Source organism: Antrostomus carolinensis, unplaced genomic scaffold (genome assembly GCF_000700745.2).
Source record: "Antrostomus carolinensis isolate BGI_N321 unplaced genomic scaffold, ASM70074v2 scaffold12420, whole genome shotgun sequence".
Classification (NCBI taxonomy): domain Eukaryota; kingdom Metazoa; phylum Chordata; class Aves; order Caprimulgiformes; family Caprimulgidae; genus Antrostomus; species Antrostomus carolinensis.
Genome location: NW_010287823.1, coordinates 6879 through 27870, shown reverse-complemented (window position 1 = coordinate 27870; position 20992 = coordinate 6879). Strand labels below are relative to the sequence as shown.

Sequence of the window (20992 nt, the reverse complement as noted above, 5' to 3'; positions counted from 1 at the left end):
GGGGGGGGAGAAGAAAAAAAAAGTGTAAGGGAGAGCACATGCGAGAGCAAGCAGAGCAGATCACTGACTTACTGGGATTCTTGACCATGGACTGGTCTGTAGGGTGTGAAGCTGCTATATGTTCTCTGTTAAAAGAACTAGCTTTAGGTCAGAAAGGGGCAAGAAGGACAACATATAGGTGGTCCTTACAAAGAGTGGAAGACCAAAAGTGCATTAAAGACACAGACAAGATGTAAAAATACAAATAAATATAACTTGAATATTGTACACATTTTGCAGTTGCACATGTAACATTCCCACAATTTTAAGATGTGCCGAGTATCTTATTGCTAGAGTAGTAAGAGCATTTACTATGAATTAGACAATGGATGATCTGTGAGAGCACCACATACAGATTGCCAAAATAATTGCTGTGCCCACAGATCCCAGTGCCCTCAGCTATGAATCTGCAACAATAGAAGTGTTACTAGCATGCTAAACCTAATTCAAATAAGTTTCTGAAGGTGCTGAAACCATGAATTTCAGGCCAAGCAAGGGACAGTCTTCATATTTTCATTTGCTTCCCAGATTTTAGCTCAAATTCTCACTTCATGATTTTTATACATTAAAAAAGCCTGTTTACACCTAGGAGAAAAGTTACTTCAAATGGGCACCCACTTTAGCTGCACAATAAAAGAGCTGTATTCCAAAGGCACCATTCTGCTGGGAGAATATACTCCTTTTAAAAGACACTGTTGATGGAGAAAAACACTGTAAAAGGAGAAACATCTGTTGCAGCTTCATAAATCATATAGAAAAGCGGAGTGTTTTCTTTGTCAAGAGGGCAGGGGGGAAGACAGACACTATTCCCCGATATCTTAAGCACAATTACTTTACGTTTGTGTCAGTCATTCGGTATGTGAGAAATAATCATTTTCTACAAAGAATACTGGGACAAAAACTGCTGCTATTCTTGGATATCTGCAGTTATTTAATGGAAGCTAAAGAGGTATGGTAGGATTGTGTGAGGGAAGGATCAGTTTGTCAGCTTACAATGGTCAGAATGCAAGTTAGATTATTAAAAAAAAAACTTAACAACTCTGTGCAATCAGTTTAACATATATAACTCAGTAATAATACTTATCTTAAAAAGCTGCTTATATTGTTATATTCATAGTTTGTTCATTAAGTAAAATTAATGTGTAATGCTAAGCAATGTTTCAGTGTTTGGTTTTGGGGAGGTTTCACTTTTGTTTTGATCAAAAATATGAAAAAGAAATGCTTAAAACTGAAAACAAACATGCCTAAAAAAGCATCTTGAGGGAGCTCCACCAATGCATCCAGAAGCAACCCTAAAAATTCTGCTAAAGATCTTGACTGCTCAGGAAAGGAAGTATCAAAATCTCCATTGAGCACCAAGTTTCAACCAGAAACCCATTTAGGATGCATTAATTACACACACGTTCATGAGAAAGGGTCTTACAGGCCAAACCTAGGAGACATGCTCTAAATGCACCTGCCAGTGATAACACCGAATCCAACACAATGCTGAGCACTCGTGGCCATTAACAAAACAGGAAGAAAAAACCCAAACAAATAAAAGCCTGTACTTCTGCTGTTGTAGTTGTGGCTGCTTAATATCATAATCAGACACATGACAGAACCCCCCTAAGAATTTGGAGATGCGAGTTTCAGTTTCCCAGGCGGGTGGCATTTACCTGCGCCATTTTACAACCGAGAACACAGAAGCCACAGAAGCAACCAGGACCCTCTGTGAGTCCAGTAGCTTCACCTGAAAAGCTGAAACTTCAGATTAACTGAATTTCCTGCATAGCACTACATAGCTCCCCCTTCACACATGTAGTCCTGGCCCCAGGAATCTTGCATCCCTGGCTGTACTGATCTGTGTGATTTCAGGGCACTCTCCTGGCTACCAGGACATACAGGCTTAAATACCAAACAGAAAATAACTGAACTTGCAGCTCCCATGTCCTGGCTGAACGGTTATGGAAACTTCCCAGGCCATTATTATGAACGGAGAATAAGCCTGTCAAGTTAAACCAAAGGTCTTGGCACCTAACAGAAGATATTAGATTTTGGCCCTAAATCTCAGCTCCACAGAGCTGACTGACACAGGCTACAATTAGGTGCTGAAATCCAGGAGACAGGCAGAAAGTGAGACGCATCCCATAGGCTTTTCCTAAGCCCTCCTGCTCAACATCTTCAGTATCGCTGATTTCCAGCCACTGAACCTAACAACTTTGACTTACACTATTAATTTTCACTTCTTCCACACCAAGCTCCAAACTTCAGCACTCTCAGACACTGCACCTATTCTGCTAAGGCACTGCTAAAGAGTCAGGCGGTAAATCCAGGAGGGCAAAGCAACCCCTCAGTACCACTGGGAATGACAGGTGATCCCAGGTACACAGCAGCTCCAGCCCAGGCTTTAGTTTGACCTTCCTTTCCTGCAGACAGGACACCTATCTCTAGAGCACTGCAATGTTCAGCACAGCAATACCCGTGTCCCTTTTTGCATCTAACCTCCAGCCAGTAGAAAGAAAGAAGAGACTCCTTTATTAGTGGAAAAGAATAGAGAAAGTAGAAGAGTGGTATTAAGCATCTACTATTTTTTTTTAAAGTCTCACATAAACAAGGTAAGCTTCATTAGAAAAGAAAACAAATAGGGCCTTCTCTTTTCCTAGTTCCTCTACCACCAGTACTCCTGTTCAGCAAACACTTAAGAACATACTTAAATTACCACCTCTTTCCAAGAACGAAGCTGGATGCCATGGAGGAGGAAAGGAGAAAGTAGAAAAAATGAAAAAACATGAGAAAAAACATGAGAAAAAACATGAGAAAAAACATGAGAAAAAACATGAGAAAAAACATGAGAAAAAACATGAGAAAAAACATGAGAAAAGGGGAAAAAAGTGAAAAAAAGAAAAAAAAAATCAGTTCTAGCCCCAGTACAGCCATTTTGAGACACCATCAGCTCTATGCCACTTCTTCCTGTGTAGTCAAACCCAGCAAGAGAGCTGCATGTTTTGCATTCGTTCTGTTTGATGCAAAGGAGGGCAGACACACGTGTACCTGTGTAACCTGTGCGAGAGATGAAACTACTGGAAGCAGAGCAAAGAAAATGCTCTTACAGCCTGTTCCCACAGCACCAGTAGCTGCAGTCATAACCATGACAGCTGAGGAACCAGGCCAATAAATGTTTGCTGTAAATACATTCTCACTATGTTGTTAGGCTTTTTTTTTAAAATCCTCAAAGACAGTTAAAATACATTTACTGCAAATCCTTCCAGTTCAGTAAGTTGTTGGCTAATGTTTTTGTTTCCTTCTGGCTTTCCTAACACTTCTTTCTGTGATTGTCAATTCCTTTCAGAGACTATAATCCCTCTTCATACCAGCTGCTAACACAAGCCAATAAAACTACAGGGATCCGTATAGATCCTGCTTCCTTCATTAAGACAAGAAAAGCAACAGAACAGGTTTTGTAGCTTCAGCCAGAGACAAAAAGGAAGAATCAAGCCCATATCGTTCAATCATACCCGTCCCAAAACAGAGAGGAGCACTGGAGTGAAAGGGATAGATTGCACTTGAGTGACAGCAGTAATACTCTTAGGGAGATAACCTCGGGGGCAGAGGGGTGGAAAGGAGGAGCCTTCTGTGCTTCAGCTGCAGTAGGTCCCCGAATCTATGTTCTGCTTCTAGTCTCCAGGAGGTGCAATAATTTCCCTGAAATATGTACATACTGATTGGGACTGGTTAAGGCAGCTCTCTCTGGACAGACAGGACCTTTCAAGGCGACTATTAGCATTTGAGCAAATTAGTGATGATTATACAAATTCCTGTAACAGGCTTTTCTAAACATCAACATCACAACTAAAGCACGGTGTAGAAACTATTGTCAAGATTTCAATTTATTTCAGTGGGCTCTGGATGAGAATAAATTACTTTATTTGTTCTTTAGTCTTAGGAAAATAAACACAAAAAAGTCAGTATAGTAATTTTTTAAAGTAAATTCTTTTATAAGGTATGAGTGGTTCATCTGCTCATCTTGCCCTTGAAACATTCCCTTAATTTCAGTGACAAAATGAGGCATGCGAATTGACCTTTCTTGCTTTAAATGAAAGCTTATTAAAGATTTAAGAAAAAAAAAATCGCACAAACATTCAGTTATTGTTTACTGTCTGCCAGCTGTAGACACAGTCTTAGTAGCATATCAAAGTACAGTCTTGCACTGCAAAATTTGCCGCTATTTTTATTGAGTGTTGTTCCCCTTTTCAAAATATCTCAATCTTGACCTTTCTAAACAGAATAAATACATAAATATCAATGATCTTGTGTGTAGGGATGAAATGTCTGCATCTTTTCATTTTCACACTTTGGACCACAAAAATAAAAATAGAAAGTATCCCAACTCCCTCAAGATGCAACTGTTCTTACTGTTCTGAAGAACAGTGATGTCTCAGCTTACTTTATTTCCCCCCAAACTGTAAAGTAGTAGACTTAAGCCTGAACTAAAAATCTCTATGCCGACCCCTGGCTAAAATAACTCAAAACAGAAAAACAGAAGAAATATTTTTGTAATTGCTGAAATGCTGGCAAATTTTTTCACTGTAGTGACACCTGGTGAGACTACTGTATTTTAGAATTATGCACTGCAAGTTATAAAAACATCTTTGTAGTTTATAATATAAGCACAGCTTTGTTTAGGTCTATGAAATGCAAACTGTAAATACCCTGCTACAGACTATCTGCTTCAATTCCTCAGTTACTTGCAGACTGAATAAATACATTAATTGCAGAACACAAGTCAATTCTGAAATTAGCAAAAATTCTCTAACGGAAGATGTTGCCAAAACACAAAATATAGAAAGAGGAAAACAGTATTAATCTGCATTTATCATATACACTTTAGGTACATCTACTCTGTTGATAAACAGACAAGGGTTCACAGACTCTTAAATGTGTACTGAGGTAAAAAGATCACAGAAGTTTGAAAAAACAGAACAAAACAAAACACTAACAGTTATTCATATTTCTGACCACCTTTGCTACAATTTCCCCACTGCAGCTTCTCACACTTTTCCTATCTTGAGAATTTACTGCCATAATGCCAGTGAAATGTCTTCAATGGTAATCTCTTGATAGAGTGCCCTTCCTAAACCAAAAAAGTTAAAAATAAAATCCACACTCAAAAAAAAAAAAAATCATCTGGCATCACTGCAGTGGCTTTTCTTCACTTGCTTTTTATATTTACAATAAGAATAATTTTCATCATTGACTCACTATTACTATTCTGGGATTCCTTTCAATTCATTCAAAACATAGCTGCAAAAAAATCAGATCCATCAACTTGTTATTGTCATCTTCCTCCTGACCCAATACGTGTCATTCTCTGCTAAATCCTACTCCACTGCTCCCTCCCATCCACTAACACACTCTCTCACTTATTTTATACTGATGAGACACACTTTTTTGCTCACACTAATAATTATTTCCTCTTTGAACAAGCTCCCAGTGACATTTATTAAGTTATGAAACACAGCAAAATTGGAATTTTATGCCAATTTGCTCAAGCCATGGATCTGAGGGATAGTATGTTTTTGCTACCCTTAAAATCCAAAGCTTGCACCTGTTCTCCTAAGACAGTGTCAAAGAGTATGAAGGTAAATCCAGGAGGGCAAAGCAACCCCTCAGTACCACTGGGAATGACAGGTGATCCCAGGTACACAGCAGCTCCAGCCCAGGCTTTAGTTTGACCTTCCTTTCCTGCAGACAGGACACCTATCTCTAGAGCACTGCAATGTTCAGCACAGCAATACCCGTGTCCCTTTTTGCATCTAACCTCCAGCCAGTAGAAAGAAAGAAGAGACTCCTTTATTAGTGGAAAAGAATAAGGGAGTGGCATTAGGTGTCTACTGTAGTCCATATTTTGACTTTTCATTTAAGTAAGTACCATCAGTATTCCTGTTCAGCAAACACTTAAAAACATGCTAGCTTTGAAACCCATGTCTCCAGAGTCCATTCCTGAACTTGCTCCTGCTTGCATTTCTTCAATATTTCTTCAAAACAAATTTCTTACCGTAATTCACATTTGAATTTCTTATTCACTTAATTCACTGTATTTATACATATTCAATAATTTCTTATTGTAATTCACATTTCTTATTATACAATGCAACTTGCATTCATTACTTCTTGTGCTGTCACTGTGCACATCCAGGAAGCATCTACCTTCATCTTCTCTGTACATTCCCATTAGGTAGTTGAAGACAGCAGTTCATGTCTTCCTTTAACCTCCTCAACATAAAGGAAATCACAGTTCTCCCAGTGTCTCTTCACATACTACACGCTTCATCCCCCTTATCCCCCTGATGGCTCTTTGCTGGAGAATATATATATATGCAGGGATGTACCATCAGAAGGTAACCAATTGTGCATGTATCTGCAGAAGACATCAGTTGTGGTGAGTGCCAGTGATACATTTACAGTGATCTCAGGCATTCTTAATAGATTTTATATCATTGACGCACACACACTTTGGGAACCTGAAACACAAAATATATTGCGCTCAACAGAAAAAAAAAAAGTATAATAAATTTATTTCTTAAATATGAAAAAGTATCAAAGGATGAAGTTTAGTTTTACTTAAATGCTGTAAATACTAGTCTTTGTATTTCTGTGCACCTCTCAAGAAGTGGTAACTCACTACAGTGCTGAACATTGTATAAATATAGAATGAAATTCCCACAGTCCCAAAAATGCAAGGCAAAAGATAGTATGTGGGGACACAAACAGAAGCCAGAGGACAACTCTTAGTAAACCACAATAATCAGTCAGGCAGATGGCTCAGCACATAGTACCTAACTACCTTACTGACCATGTTCTTGTCGTGTATTGCTTCCAAATCAAATACACATCATTCCTTCTAACCTGAAATTGTTTCCTCTAGTTTCTCCATTGTTCCACTTTTAAGAAATCTACTTATACATAGAGGCAAGACGGTGCAAAACTGTGAAAATGTATACACTAAAGAATTTATGCAATTTAACACAGCATGTTATAAACACACGTGATAAATGAGATTGGACTGCTGTCCACAGACACCATATACAGAACATTCTGCTGCGTAGAACATGCATAGTAAAACAGTCAATGGCAGGGTGGTAGCTATTTTATTAGGTATAAATACTTTTGTTCTCCATACCTTATCTATTTTCCTTGTCTTCCCAAGCAGCATTAATGGATGCCTAAAATAAACCACATTTAAAGAAAAATTGTCCCCAAATCCACATACGCAACCTCTCCAATTTAAACAGCAGAAAGGAGAACACTGATAAGTACATACACACTTCTCAAACAGTAGCAACTGCACATGATTTACTAACTAATGTATGTCAAACAGAAATAGTATTGAACATCTCTTATCTCCTCTACAGAGACGGGCCACTTCAGGCAACGATCAAAACCCCACAACAAGTCGTTACTTTCCAAGAATTAAATATTACTACTGTTTCCAAATTAATCTAATCTCAAGTCTTTGAACATAGTTTTTCACTGTTCCATTCACTCCACTGTTGCTTTTATGGCAGCTTTTTCAAGGAGGCTCTTGAAATATCCCAGACCTCACAACCCACAATCTGCTCGGTATTTCAAAGACAATTTACCCATCTGTCTGCATCTTCCGTATTCTCAATAACTCAGGACACTCCACAACTACTTATGTATGATAACTAAGTATCAGAGAATTGTACTACAGAAAAGGTTTGAGTACATATATGTATATTCACACATACACACTATTATACAAATACTACCACCATTACCTCTGGCAAGTGCTGGTTTCAAAGCAGTTCTCATGGTAGAGGACAGCTTTCGAAGGAAAGTAGCACACAAAATCTCCACCTCTAACCAAACTTTCAAAATTGTGTACAACTGTAATAACTGCATAAACAGAGTTAAAGTTTTTTTTTAAAGGCCAAGATGGGATCTTTAGACTACAGCCCTATTCAGCTTTGGGTTGAGCTAATAAAATAACTTTGATCATTCTTCTGCTGAATTTATGTTTCCAACATGAATCTACAGGGGATAAAGTCTGTCCATGCGTCTAAGTGCAAGGCCCCAATTCCTTTTGCTCATGTGCAACTGTTCTGCACTGGAAGTTTTATATAATTTGCTTTCTGCTAACTTCCCTGTATCCCTTCCTTTCCAATTATATCTCTCTAAGTGAAACTTTGTTTTATTTTAACTTTCTTTCAATACATACCTTGTATAAAACGGAGGCACTAAACCGATGCTAAAAGAAGCAGCAAGGAAGAGACAGAGGAATTACAATTAGATAATAAGAAAAGTATTTTAGGGATTCATTAGAATTAAGCCACTCCAGGAAAAGCTTCATCGTCTTTCTGGGAAAATGTGTTCATCCTTATCAGGTACATCTAAGGAACCTTTAGAGCTCACAATGCACTTAACAGCGCTGAGGCTCTACTTTATAGTCACACTATACCAAGGACGCTGCCAAGGCACAAAATGTTCTTGCTACTCTAGAGCAGCACGATAAGGAAGAAATACAAGAGTCTTGCCATGTAAGATCTGACTACCCTGCAAAACGTAGGTTAAAATCTCATGTCAGGGTAAGAAATTCTGTTAAGGATGTTAATCAACCAGAGATCACTGCCTTGAAAAGAGAGCAGATTTTTGGGCTAGTTCCAAGGGGACTGTTTGCACTTAACAGAATTGCTGACATCTGCAATCCATGTTGTGTAGGTAGCGCTTGCTTCTAATAGGGATACAACTTTATCTATTTATATGACAAAGACAGAAGAACATTACATGCTGAAATATGCACTTGTATTTTACCAGTCATCCTATTTTTTAATTTTTTTTTTTAATAGAAAAGCTGACTTTTCTGCTGCATATTGATTTTTTTTTTCCTTCTCTGTTGGTATTTCAACTTGACACATAGGATATGTAAGATAGAGAGTTCAAAATCAGAGAAACCAACACTTACTGTCCTTCATATTAGAATATTCACTGACTGCTGCCTAAACAAGAAGTCCCCTCCATTTGTATTGCTGCTATGACTAGAGCAGCTATTAAATTGGCAGACAACACAGGGACACTTCCTCTTCTCCAGCCTTTTGCAGAACTGCTACAATATACTCCAGGTCATACAGCAGCCAGTCATGCTGCTCCTGAATCAGTTCAAGATTGTGCCTGCACCCTTCCAATTGCTCCTTCACCACCGAACTCTCAAGGTGTCCTCAGACAGAAATGAGAATGGTGCCAGAAAACTTACCATACAGACTGTATAAGACAGTAGTAAGGAACATTTAAAAACCTTGTTGCAAAAGCAGTTTAAACCAGTGAACACGTTTTGTTTGCCTTTTTTTAATAATCTTTATATTTCTAAGGTTCTCAGCTGTCTATTTGATACTTATTTCAACAGGGCTTTTCAGGCACATCACTGTTCAAGTACAGGCTTTAGGTAACTCTCAAAAAAATTCATATCTTTACTGTACTTAGCCTAAAGGTTAATTAGAAGTTACTCTCACAACAAATACACCAAAATGATGCATTTTGAGATAGTTTGTTTGATCTGAACCAAGTACCAGAGCACTGAGTCAATACACAAACAGACTAAAGGAACAAGTGCTGAATGGGACTACACAAAAGAGTAGAGTGCTACTGAAGCGTGTATTGAGTGAAAACTGAATAGAAAAAGCCTAGTGCTATAGATGACACTGGAGAACTATCACAACTTCCTTACCTGGGCTTTAACAGTATCTTCAGAGAAGAGAAGAGAACTATCTTTTAAAAAACTCAGGTAAAAAAAAATTACTGTCTTCCATCTCACCTACAGGCAAGCAAGATTCAAAGGAATTGTTAACAGAAGAGAAAGAATTTTTACACGAAGATAACTATAGCAGGGAAATGGGAAGAGTTGAAACCCAGATAAGAGAAAAGATCACCCTGCAGTGTAAATGGGCCTACAGTACATGTAATCATGTGAAAGAAGTCACTTCCCAGTCACATTGGATAATTTCAAGACATGTAAACTAGATATATACTGAACTGAAAGAGTTATGAATATATTTATAGAGAATCAAGTGTTCATTACTGTTTGTTATTCACTTTTGCTACAGATGAAAAATTATTACCTTATGTAGTTTTTGTTTGTTCAATAACTTATCATCATCCCTTTCCTTCTTTCTATTGAGCAATACTTTCAATAAAAGAACACATTATAGAATCAATATGCTATATATTTTTATTTATATACTGATTTGACACACATACATCAATATATATGTAATGTATGTTACATAGCATATTCCATTTTGTATTATAAGGCACATTTCCTTCAAACTCTGTTTAAGGAAACTGATATGAGGTGTTCCAGAAAACCATCCTTGCTCATGAAAGATGGATTACCAGAGAAACACCAAGTACTAATGCTGGTCTTCAATATTACTGCCTTTTATCTACCAGTCTGACACCGCACAACACACAAGAACAAAAGTAGCTTCTCGGACTAGATGTGAGGCAAAAGGAGAGCCCGGATTTAAAAGGTGGTGTTTTATCTGAAAAGTGATGTACATACTGGTTATATTCAAGTAGAAGTGAGAAGAGACAGAAGTGAGGTTGGACTCTGGACTGTGCCGAGAAGTCATTCATCCACCAAAGAAGTAAAACCAGAGAAGGACAAATATACACCTATTACAGAGTGAGGTTACATGCTGTAAGTATATTAGAAAGCACATAATGTATATATTTAACAAGTGTATTTTCCAAAGTCAGAATTCCAGAAATTTAAGTAAGTTCCAAATGTATGAGAAGCATTTAAATACTCACTGCAGGTACAAACCAATTAGGAGTTAACAAGTTAAAGAGTTAACATGTCCCCATTAATGAATTTGGAAAGCAGGCCCTTCAATGCTTTATTGGAGTACCTGAAGCATGATCAACTCTGGAAAACAGCTTTCTTCATATGGAAAAAAACAAACAAGCATTCAAAGTTATTTACAGAGTGAATGCATAGCCTTGATACTCTTAAACCAAACAAAAAAACCCCTCCATCATCTAACAATAAACACCATTACAAAATACCACTAGTGCTTTTAACGCAAGAGCCTGGGAACATCTGTGTTTTCTATCTGGCTGATTTAATTATTTTAAGAACTTAATATTTTATTAGCTTCTCTGAATGCACACAAGCTCCTTACACTTATATTATACTATAAATCTAGATTAGGGAGCTAATTTAGATGGCTTACCTATAGAGGTAAAGCAGCTATTTCTTAAGAACGTGGTTTTAGAAAGTTAAATACAAGCAGAAGTATTTTGCTCTTGCAAGCGACTTTATCCTGTCAAACAAAAGGTAACAGCTAAGACCAACCAGAACAGAAAAAGAAAAAACAAGGAAAAATTTAAAAGTCCCAAGCAGATCACAAAACTACTTCTAACATAAAATGGAATGATAGCATTTTTTAAAACATCATTGCATGATGTGGTCCTCTCTTGTTTACGTGTCTACAGGCTATAACACTATTGGTTCTACAATTAACTCCTTCTTGAGACTGACTAGTAACTATGTCAGAAGGGAGATTACAGGTTTTTAAAACCGAAATAGCACGTGTTAGTCTGCAAAATATATTAGTCATTTCCTCAAAACCACCTGTACATCAGGTAGAACCTGCTGGTTCTCCCTGTGATCTGTGAGCTTCCTGCTTTGAAGGAGGAGATGCAAACAACTTTTTCCAGCACATATGTAAGACTGCCCTGCTCATCATGCCGAAGGGAAATGCTTGCAGGGAAAAGGAATTTAGCTGTCAAGCCTTCCTCTTTCAGAATTCAGGTTCCTGTGTCAGGGAAATCACTGATGCCCTGTGCATTAATGGACCCTCTCTCATTCCTACAGCCTGATCCGCCAGCATCTAACTGCTTCGTCAGTTGCCAGGGAGTAACGAGCTCGTTACACAGCACGATCCGCAGCCTCCACAAGGATGCTGGCACATGCTTCCCACCTGGGGACACCACCCACTGAAGTAACAGCACTGGAGTGCCTGCCAGTCTTCAGCCTCCCAGGATGGAGTATGCCAATACAGCAGGTGCTGACTTCAGCTCTACCTTCAAGGCTTTAGGCCCCAGTCTTTGTGAGCCTGGACAATGCAATGCAACACACAAAGGTCAGAACAGCCTCCACAGCTACTGGCATGGATTCCTCTTATATTTAATGGCCAAATCTAGACAAAGATGTTCTTCCCAAAATTTTGGCAGACACATGGCTTTTCTGGCTGGGGCAATGACTGCCACCATTCTAAAGACTGTATTGGAGGACAATTCAGTAAAAATGGAAAAAGGTTGGGAAAAAACAAAACAAAACAAACCTTATTTTCAGTCATCAAGGGAGCACAAGATTTGGGGGGATTTACTAAAGATATATCGAAACCTAGTGATCTCCAAGCTGTATACATTAAATCCCTGAATAGATGTCAGCCGTGAACAATTTGGGTCACTTCAAAATCTAAACACGCAACCTTAATGTATTTTTTCAGCTGTTTGTCTCATTAGCACTTCACAGACCTGTTCACAATACGAGGAAAAAACCTCAAATCTGTCAAGAAATAAAAAAGCCACCCTGCTTCCATATGCCAGAAAATTTATTAACTAACAATCTATCTGCATTACTCAGAGACGGTATTTAATGATTTTCATGTATCTGTCAAATGTCAAACGCCATCCAAGAGTTCTTAGTGCTGGTGAATTAACAAGCCCATAAGGGAATACAGCTGTAGACATGCACAGATACCTACACATTCAAAACCTTAGGCAACTTCAAAATAGCTTTTTTTTTTTTTCTTTTTAAACAATTGCATAAAGAAACAAAAAAGAATGAGAAGGAATGCAAATTGGGATGATTCATTCATCAAATGCATGGAACAACAGCTCTATCTGAAGGGGATAGGTGAAAGCAAAAAGTGTGAACTTTCACAGAATCACAGAATCGTAGGGGTTGGAAGGGACCTCAGGAGATCATCCAGTCCAAACCCCCTGCCAAAGCAGGTTCACCTAGAGTAGGTTGCACAGGAAAGCATCCAGGCAGGTTTTGAACATCTCCAGAGATGGAGACTCCACAACCTCTCTGGGCAGCCTGGTCCAGTGCTCTAGCACCCTCACAGCAAAGAAATTTTTCCTCATTTTTGGAACCTTCCATGGTCCAGCTTTTTCCCCTTGCCCTATTGCTGGACACCACTGAAAAGAGCCTGGCCCCATCCTCTTGACACCCACCCTTTAGATATTATGTAAACATTGATAAGATCCCCTCTCAGTCTTCTCTTCTCTGGGTTAAACAGACCCAGCTCTCTCAGCCTTTCCTCATAAGAAAGATGCTCCAGCCCCTAATCATCTTTGTGGCCCTCCACTGAACTCTCTCCAGAAGTTCCCTGTCTCTCTTGAACTGGGAAGCCCAGAACTGGACACAGTACTCCAGATGTGGCCTCACCAGGGCAGCGTAGAGGGTGAGAATCTTCACAGGGACAGAGGTGAGGCTGACTGGCCTGTAGTTTCCCAGGTCCTCCTTCTTACCCTTTTTGAAGACTGGAGTGACATTGGCTTTCCTCCAGTCCTCAGGCACCTCTCCCATCCTCCATGACCTTTCAAAGATGATGGAGAGTGGCTCTGCATTAACACCCGCCAGCTCCCTCACCACTCAAGGGTGCATCGGGGCCCATAGATTTGTGGGTGTTGAGTTTGGCTACATGGCCCCTCACCTGATCCTCCTCGATCAAGGGAAAGTCTTCCTCTCCTCAGACTTCCTCTCTTACCTCCAGGGCCTGGGATTTCTGAGGGCTGGCAGTAAAGACTGAAGCAAAGAAGGCGTTCAGCAACTCTGCCTTCTCTGCATCCTCTGTCACCAGGGCACCCACCTCATTCAGCAGCGGCCCCACATTTTCCCTAGTCTTCCTTTTGCTGCTGAGGTACTTGAAGAATCTCTTCTTATTGTCCTTAACATCCCTTGCTAGATTTAATGCCCTGTCACCTGAAGTTAAGATTAAATTCTTAAGAATTTAAGACAATCAAGATACAAAACCACTCATCACTAATATATGAAATAACATCATGGACACTCATGTAGCAGTTAAATGCATTTTAAAATAACCAATTAGTTTGAAACACAAATATGTACCTAATTCCTTACCTGTCGCAACAATTTCTCAATAGCTGACATTACCATGAGCCCTCTCCACACAACCGGGGATGTCTCTTCTATCAAGAAACCCATAGACATGCTGAAACAACAAAGCAAAACTTAAGCTTTCCAGCACAACATCAAATACGTATGTAAAGAAGTTTGATTTAAATTAAAACATATGCTCACCATGCGATTCCATAGTTCTTAAGAGGCCTCATTAGATTTTCTAAAACAGAAGCAAACAAGGGGTTTTTTGGGGGAAGAGTTGGTTTGGGAGTTTTTATTTTTTCCCTAAGGAAATAAGCTTACACATCGTTTTCCTTTTAAGAGCTGTTTTCCCTCTCTGTTAAAAGCATTTGTCTATTTTCCCCCCTCATCCCTTCAATATATGGATACCTTTATCTATTCTACCCAAGAACCTGGCCTCATCTTTTTCTTAGGTTGTTACATTTTACTGATACCATTCATCTTTTGCCAGAATAATAATGCATTTTCCCATAATATAATGTCACTTTGTGCTGCCAATCCCTATGCTGCGAGGCATAAACCCCCTATTAGGCAACCTTCTACTTCTGCAATACCTTGCTAAACGCAGAGTCACTTACACCAGAACAAAATCTAAGCCCCACAACGTGACAGGATTTTAATGTTGTTGTTTTTTTCTTAACTCTGCTACTCACTAATCTCATGAATCAGAGGATCACTCCCACTAACACACCAGTGTTTTGGGGAATTCTTCTCCTTGTATTAAGTCTGCTTTGGAACCCCATAGGAGAGGCACCAAATAAAGCCACCCCTAAATTACATGCTGTCAACAGCTCCAGGTAAGAAATCTTTGATTTCTTGAGACTGGTTGAAGTCTATAGGACTTCTAAAATTTCTGTAGGAACAAAAGATGCTTTTTTGAAGATTGCAGAGGTAATGTCCTTGTCATGCTCCATATTCCTGTGCTTTCCAGTGTCAAGCAAAAAAAAAAAAAAGGTGGGAAAAAAAAATGTTCTGTTGGCAAAGGGGCAGGCAAGCAGAAAGGAAACAAAACCAAAGGCACTCAAAAAAAATTCTGCAAAAGCCAAAAATTCCTTTTGTAGTCTCTGCCATCTAAATTCCACACCTCATTTCAAAATGGTGCCCACACACAAAAAAGAACAAAAGCAATTTTATTTGGTCTAGCTGGTACATTTTAAGAGCATGGACAAGCAGGAACCAGCAGAAAATTGAAAGAATACTTTAAGCAATAAAAAATGTATTATAATATATATTTTGAGGGAAACCTTTGATGCAGCCAAAGTAAAATATATATAGACAGTAAAATAAAAACAATGTGAATATAATGCAGTGCATTCAAAGCTGAGCTCCAAATTCAGCTAAAATAACACCCAAGAGCATACAAATTAAACAGCTAAACTCTACAGATGAAAGCTTTCAAGCAATCAAGCAAGAAGGCACTCAAGTTATGTGATTTTGTAGAAATATGGCTGAAAATAAATTGGATGCAGTTTTCCCCATCCACAGTGTTTTGGTTTACAAATAAAAAACCCCAAACAAACAAAATAGGAAGAAAACAAATCACTTACATGAATATCGTGTTCAGGAAGGCGTATGGAACTGCTATTGGAAAAGAGATGGGCTTGGATAACAACTCTTCCCTACTTGTGCAACTCCTTCCAGGGTTTAGTCAGGACTTACTTTGGTGTCATTATAATCTTACAGAACAGACACACCTTCAGAGATCTCCCCACCCTTCACCTCAGTGGTTAAAACGGGAGGTGCAGTGAGTACTCAAACACTGACTGACAGAGCAGCCAAAGGGACCTCTCTGCTGTTAAAACATGTGCACTGTTTATTTCTCAACAGCAGAGTTTCATTTTATGAAAACTGAATCCTATTTTATTTGGTTAACAAGAGGGACCATAAACTGCTCTGAGCAGCAAAGATTTAATCAAATTTATGCAGTGCACAAAAAAATTCACAACCTGCTTTATATTCTGGCTATAACGTTCTGCATATTCTCAAAATAACACAAAATATTGCAGAGCACCCCACTGTTTGCCTACTGCTAAGAAGCATTCTTAAGACTATCTCAAATCTAAAGTGCTTCGGTGGGTTCTGGTAATCATCCTTGTCTCTCATCAAAAGCAACAGGCATTCCTCCTCCTTCACCCCGAGTCTCGTGAAGATTTGCTAAAACATAACAAGTAAAGAAGATTTAGCTAATAAGATCTCAGTAATATCCCTAATTCCCATTGCTTCCAGAGGAGAATTAACACTTCCTTCTCTGTTATCAGATGCCTGCCATACAGCTCCAAAAATCCAACACACAACAAAACAGATCTCTTAGAATCACAACAGCAAGACTATGCCACCTATCCTAAGAGATCAATAAAATATCCTTGTTTACAACTTTTCAGTAAGCTTGATGGCCCTAAATAAAACAGTGCTGTGTTTTCCCTGAACATACAAAATTAAATCAGTAAGATCAACTGAGTACCAATGAAATGTCAATAAAATGCCTTTTCTGGTAGGACACAAGTAGGGCACTGGAAAAGGCAGACACATGCAAATTCACGACAGCATTGCAGCAGATTGCTGATTAAAAGAGTTCTAGGACTGGTCTGAGGGCCGGATCGTTACTCACGTGGAAAAGAACGCTGTTGAAGTCATCAGGATGGATCTTCTGCATTTTGGTTTGGGTTTTTTTTTTTCTATTATTTATTTATTTATTTAACCCCCTAGAAAAGCCAAGCCTTGCAGAATATCCTGACAAGGTAACTGAGTTACTCCATTCTCCCTTCCTAGAAAGCCCAACACAGCCATTCAATGGTGGCCATCGGTTAGTGCAGCACAGAAAGTACAGACAGAGCTATAGATATGTTATTGTCTGGGACAGAGTTACATTTCTTCATAGTAGCCTGCATGGTGCTGTGATTTGGATTTGTGATGAAAACAGTGATGATAACACAGAGGTATTTTAGTTACTGCTGAGTAGTGCTTGCACAGCATCAAGACCTCTTCTGCCTCTCACACCACCCCACCACACAGAATCACAGAATGGTATGGGTTGGAAGGGACCTCAGGAAATCATCTAGTCCAACCCCCCTGCCAAAGCCACCTAGGCTGGGAGTGCACAAGAAGCTGGGAGGGGACTCAGCTGGGACAGCTGACCCCAGCTGACCAAAGGGATATTCCAGACCACACGGCATCATGCTCAGCATATAAAGCTGGGGAAAGAAGAAGGAAAGGAGGGACATTCAGAGCGATGATGTTTGTCTTCCCAAGTAACTGTCAGGCATGATGGAGTCCTGCTCTCCTGGAGATGGCGGAACACCTGCCTGGCGATGGGAAGCAGCGAATGAATTCCTTGTTTTGCTTTGCTTGCATGCACAGCTTTTGCTTTCCTTATTAATTTGTCTTTATCTCAGCCCATAAATTTTTGTACTTTGACCCTTAGGATTCTCTCCCCATCCCACTGTGGGAGAGTGAGTGAGCAGCTGCACAGTGCTTCGCTACCCACTGGGGTTAAACCAAAAGTAGACATTTCAATTCTTGGCTTAGTTTTCAGAGGTCTGCTGACTGATTCTTGCCAAGAACAAGCAAAGGCTTACATTCAGTCTTATCTCATCAGGTATGTAAAGATCATTATTCCATAAGATTGTGATGTCATACTACACCTCCTTAAGAGGCATCATACTGTTTAAGAAAAACAGAAGATAGCTTATCATTATTAAAAATGAGTATAGTGGATCATACAACACCCTAGCAAATCTATTTTGAGCTCTCTGACTGAGTAACCACTAATGCAGGAGAAAACAGTAGAAGCTCAGGTCTTCCTCACTGTTAAAGATTTCCTATTGTACCTGGCTTTTTTTGGAACTTGCCACTATAATGGAAGATCAGAGACTTCCTAGAATGGTAACTAATTATCTTACTTAATGTTTGTCTTCAAAAAATCCTAGTAGTGGAAGTCACCTGTCTGTCCTAACTGGATTTTGGTCATTGAGCAGGAAGGTCATGCTTTTAAGTTGTTGTAAGATGGGATGTCAATAGCTAAATCTATCAAAAAGTAGAGCAATTGTATCATTTTCCAGTTAAAAGCAGCCTACTAAGCTTCGCATACAGATTTCCAAATGTTTCCAGAGACACTACCGATGCAGAAGTGCTCGCCAGCACAAACACTACCGCAAGCTCCAGGCTACGCTCTGAATGCATCTGGCTCCTGATACTTAATTGTTATTCAAGCCCCATCTCTGTAACACTCATGCACCCAAAATGAACATTTTTACCTAACAACACAAGGTGGGGAATTATTATCTCATGTTACAGATCAGGGAATCAAGACCTGGACTGTGAAACTTGCTCTAGGTTATTCAAGAATCCTGTGGATTTGGAGATCTATGCTGTGTTCCCCCAAGGTCTGATGCTTTAACAGAGCCATGGCTTCACTGACAGCAACTCCAGTGTTGGAAAGCATGTAATGCACAACTGATAAACATCTCAGAGACCTAAACAGTTCAGGTGCATTGCTGAAGTTACATATTACCCCTTGAAATTCCCAAATACATCTGAAAGAACTAAAATTTTAAAAGGCAAACTGAAACACAATGTACAACAGAAAAAGCTGCAGAAAGTTACACTACATACTGTCTATAATACCTAAGCTCTGAGTAACATTTTATCATCTCATAATTTAAGTGTTAAAACAGCAGCTTTAAAAGTGTATTCCTGAATAGCCCACAAGTTTATGTATTCCTTCATCTTTCATAGTATGTTATTTAAAGAAAACCCCCATACTATAACCTCTCTGCATACATTTATCAAAATTTGAGCAAGCTGATAATTCTCACAACTTATACAAAAGCTAAAGGTTCTGCTGCTGTTTGCACAGCTTGTCATTAGCTGAGGTTTTCATGACAAATTGCAATGTTCCACCTCCTCACATCTCAGTGATGCCTCACTGTCTAAAACACAGATGATGTACGGCACAACAAAGCACACAGCCGCTGTGCCAGTCAGAAAGAGACACTGCAGAATAGTCTGTGGATTCCAGTACATTAAACAAGATTATCTGAGACAAACTCAATTAACGTGCCATACACACAGACAAGCTGAAACAGATTTTCAGCATGGTCACTTGTAAAATCTCAACAATTTTTGCATCATCTGGTTTTTAATTGTGTACAATTTCATGCTGCAGTGACTACAGAATACTCTATCACAATCTAAGTAAGGATCCCAACTTACACAGCACTTCCTGTTAATCACAGCAAACAGCAGTTCTTATATGGCTGCCGCTATGCAGATGTATAAGGAACATACGTGCTGTTTATTTTGAAAGTCACCTCCCAAGACCAATGTTCTGTAATGTGAGGATCCAGGTCCCAGCCAAGTACACAAAGGCTTCAGACTGTATAGGGCTGAACATAAAGATTTCCAACAACAGCAAGGGGAAAGAACGAAGGGGGCAAAGAACAGGAAGAGTAACAAAAGGGTTGGGCTTTAGTCATGTAAATATAGATGTCTCCTGCCATTCTGGATGCCTTAGGGAGCTGAGGTTTGTAGAGGGCTAGCAGATTTGACAGAGGGCATAAAGCCATGTGCCACCTTCTGAAGAGGCAGCTATACTCCACACTCCAGTGTGTTTAAAGCAGTACTAATTTCCTAAGCAAAGGCAAGTGAATTCCATCCACGGTGCAGTAAAGGGAAAAGAAATGCAGCAGAGGGGAAGGAGGGCAAATAGCAACAGGTCCCCAGGGCATCCTGCAATAAAACAGAGACACCAACCTATGTCAGAGGGAAAAGGATGCTGTCACCAAAAGGAGGTTAGTCAGAGTCACAAATTTTAAATCATTGTTTTAACTGTTACTGTTGTTTTAATTGCTTATGCCAGAAGCCCAGAATATTCTATGGCAAGTGACAGACTAATTGAGACTTCAAGCTTGATTTCACACTGTGTTATAAGTTTATTTGCAGGACTGCCCCTGAAGTGTTGCAATTTGAATTTTAAGCTTGAAGAACTCCACACATGGAAGGCTGCTTTTCCCATTACACTCTGCACTGTGTTCGCTAACCACAAAGATACCACAAACACTTAAACCAAAGCAAACTAGCAATGAGCACTATTCAATGCTCACAGTTCAACTTGAAGAAACAAATGTATAAAGAAACACAGTTTTTTCCAAAAGATTTGCTTCTCATCTTTAGTCAGTCTACCAGTCCCATTACCTGAGTAGGTTTTACGTTTTTTTCCCTCCTGACAGACCGCATAGGACAGAGAGCTCTGTGAAAGCTTTTTCATTAAGGGAACTGTTTTGCAGATATGGCATCATCAGTCCTACCTAAAAGCAAAAGAATCCCTTGCTTACTTGCACGAGTAAACAGCAGAGTGATTTAGTCAGATCTTTGTTACATTTTAAAGCAGTGCTGACTCGTTAGGTTTGGAATAAAACCACAAGACTAGTTTTAAGTATCTTGCTGTTACCTTCCATCACAAACATGTTCCTTACAATGACTAAAATAACCTACATTCTGAAAAGCCCTCAGATCCCTGTGGAGCCAAAAAGGTTTATTTATAGCGGATCAAAAGCTTTATTTGACTAATTTGAGTGGGTTCTTTTAGTTCATTATACCCACGAGGAATGAAACAGACTAATACAACACTCGGTTCAAGGCTTCGGTCCTGACACACAAAACCTCTGGGAAGGCTCCTGTTATCTGAAGCACCGACCTGCTTCTGTGGGAGAGGAACTGCCCAGGTCAGTCACATAACAGTGTCACAGACAACAGCAAATCACAACAGGGAGAAGCAGG

General features: G+C 39.3%; 1 protein-coding gene across 1 annotated transcript in view; it reads right to left on the bottom strand.

Annotated features, from left to right (window-relative positions):
- Nucleotides 1–20992, bottom strand: part of NUBPL (NUBP iron-sulfur cluster assembly factor, mitochondrial) — a gene marked incomplete at its 5' end in the record, with an annotated part of 69926 nt that overhangs the window by 42919 nt on the left and 6015 nt on the right. The window contains 2 exons of the mRNA XM_010164405.2: nt 14195–14285; nt 14375–14414. Of these exons, the coding sequence (XP_010162707.2) occupies nt 14195–14285; nt 14375–14414 (131 nt within the window). The remainder of the gene's footprint in view (nt 1–14194; nt 14286–14374; nt 14415–20992) is intronic.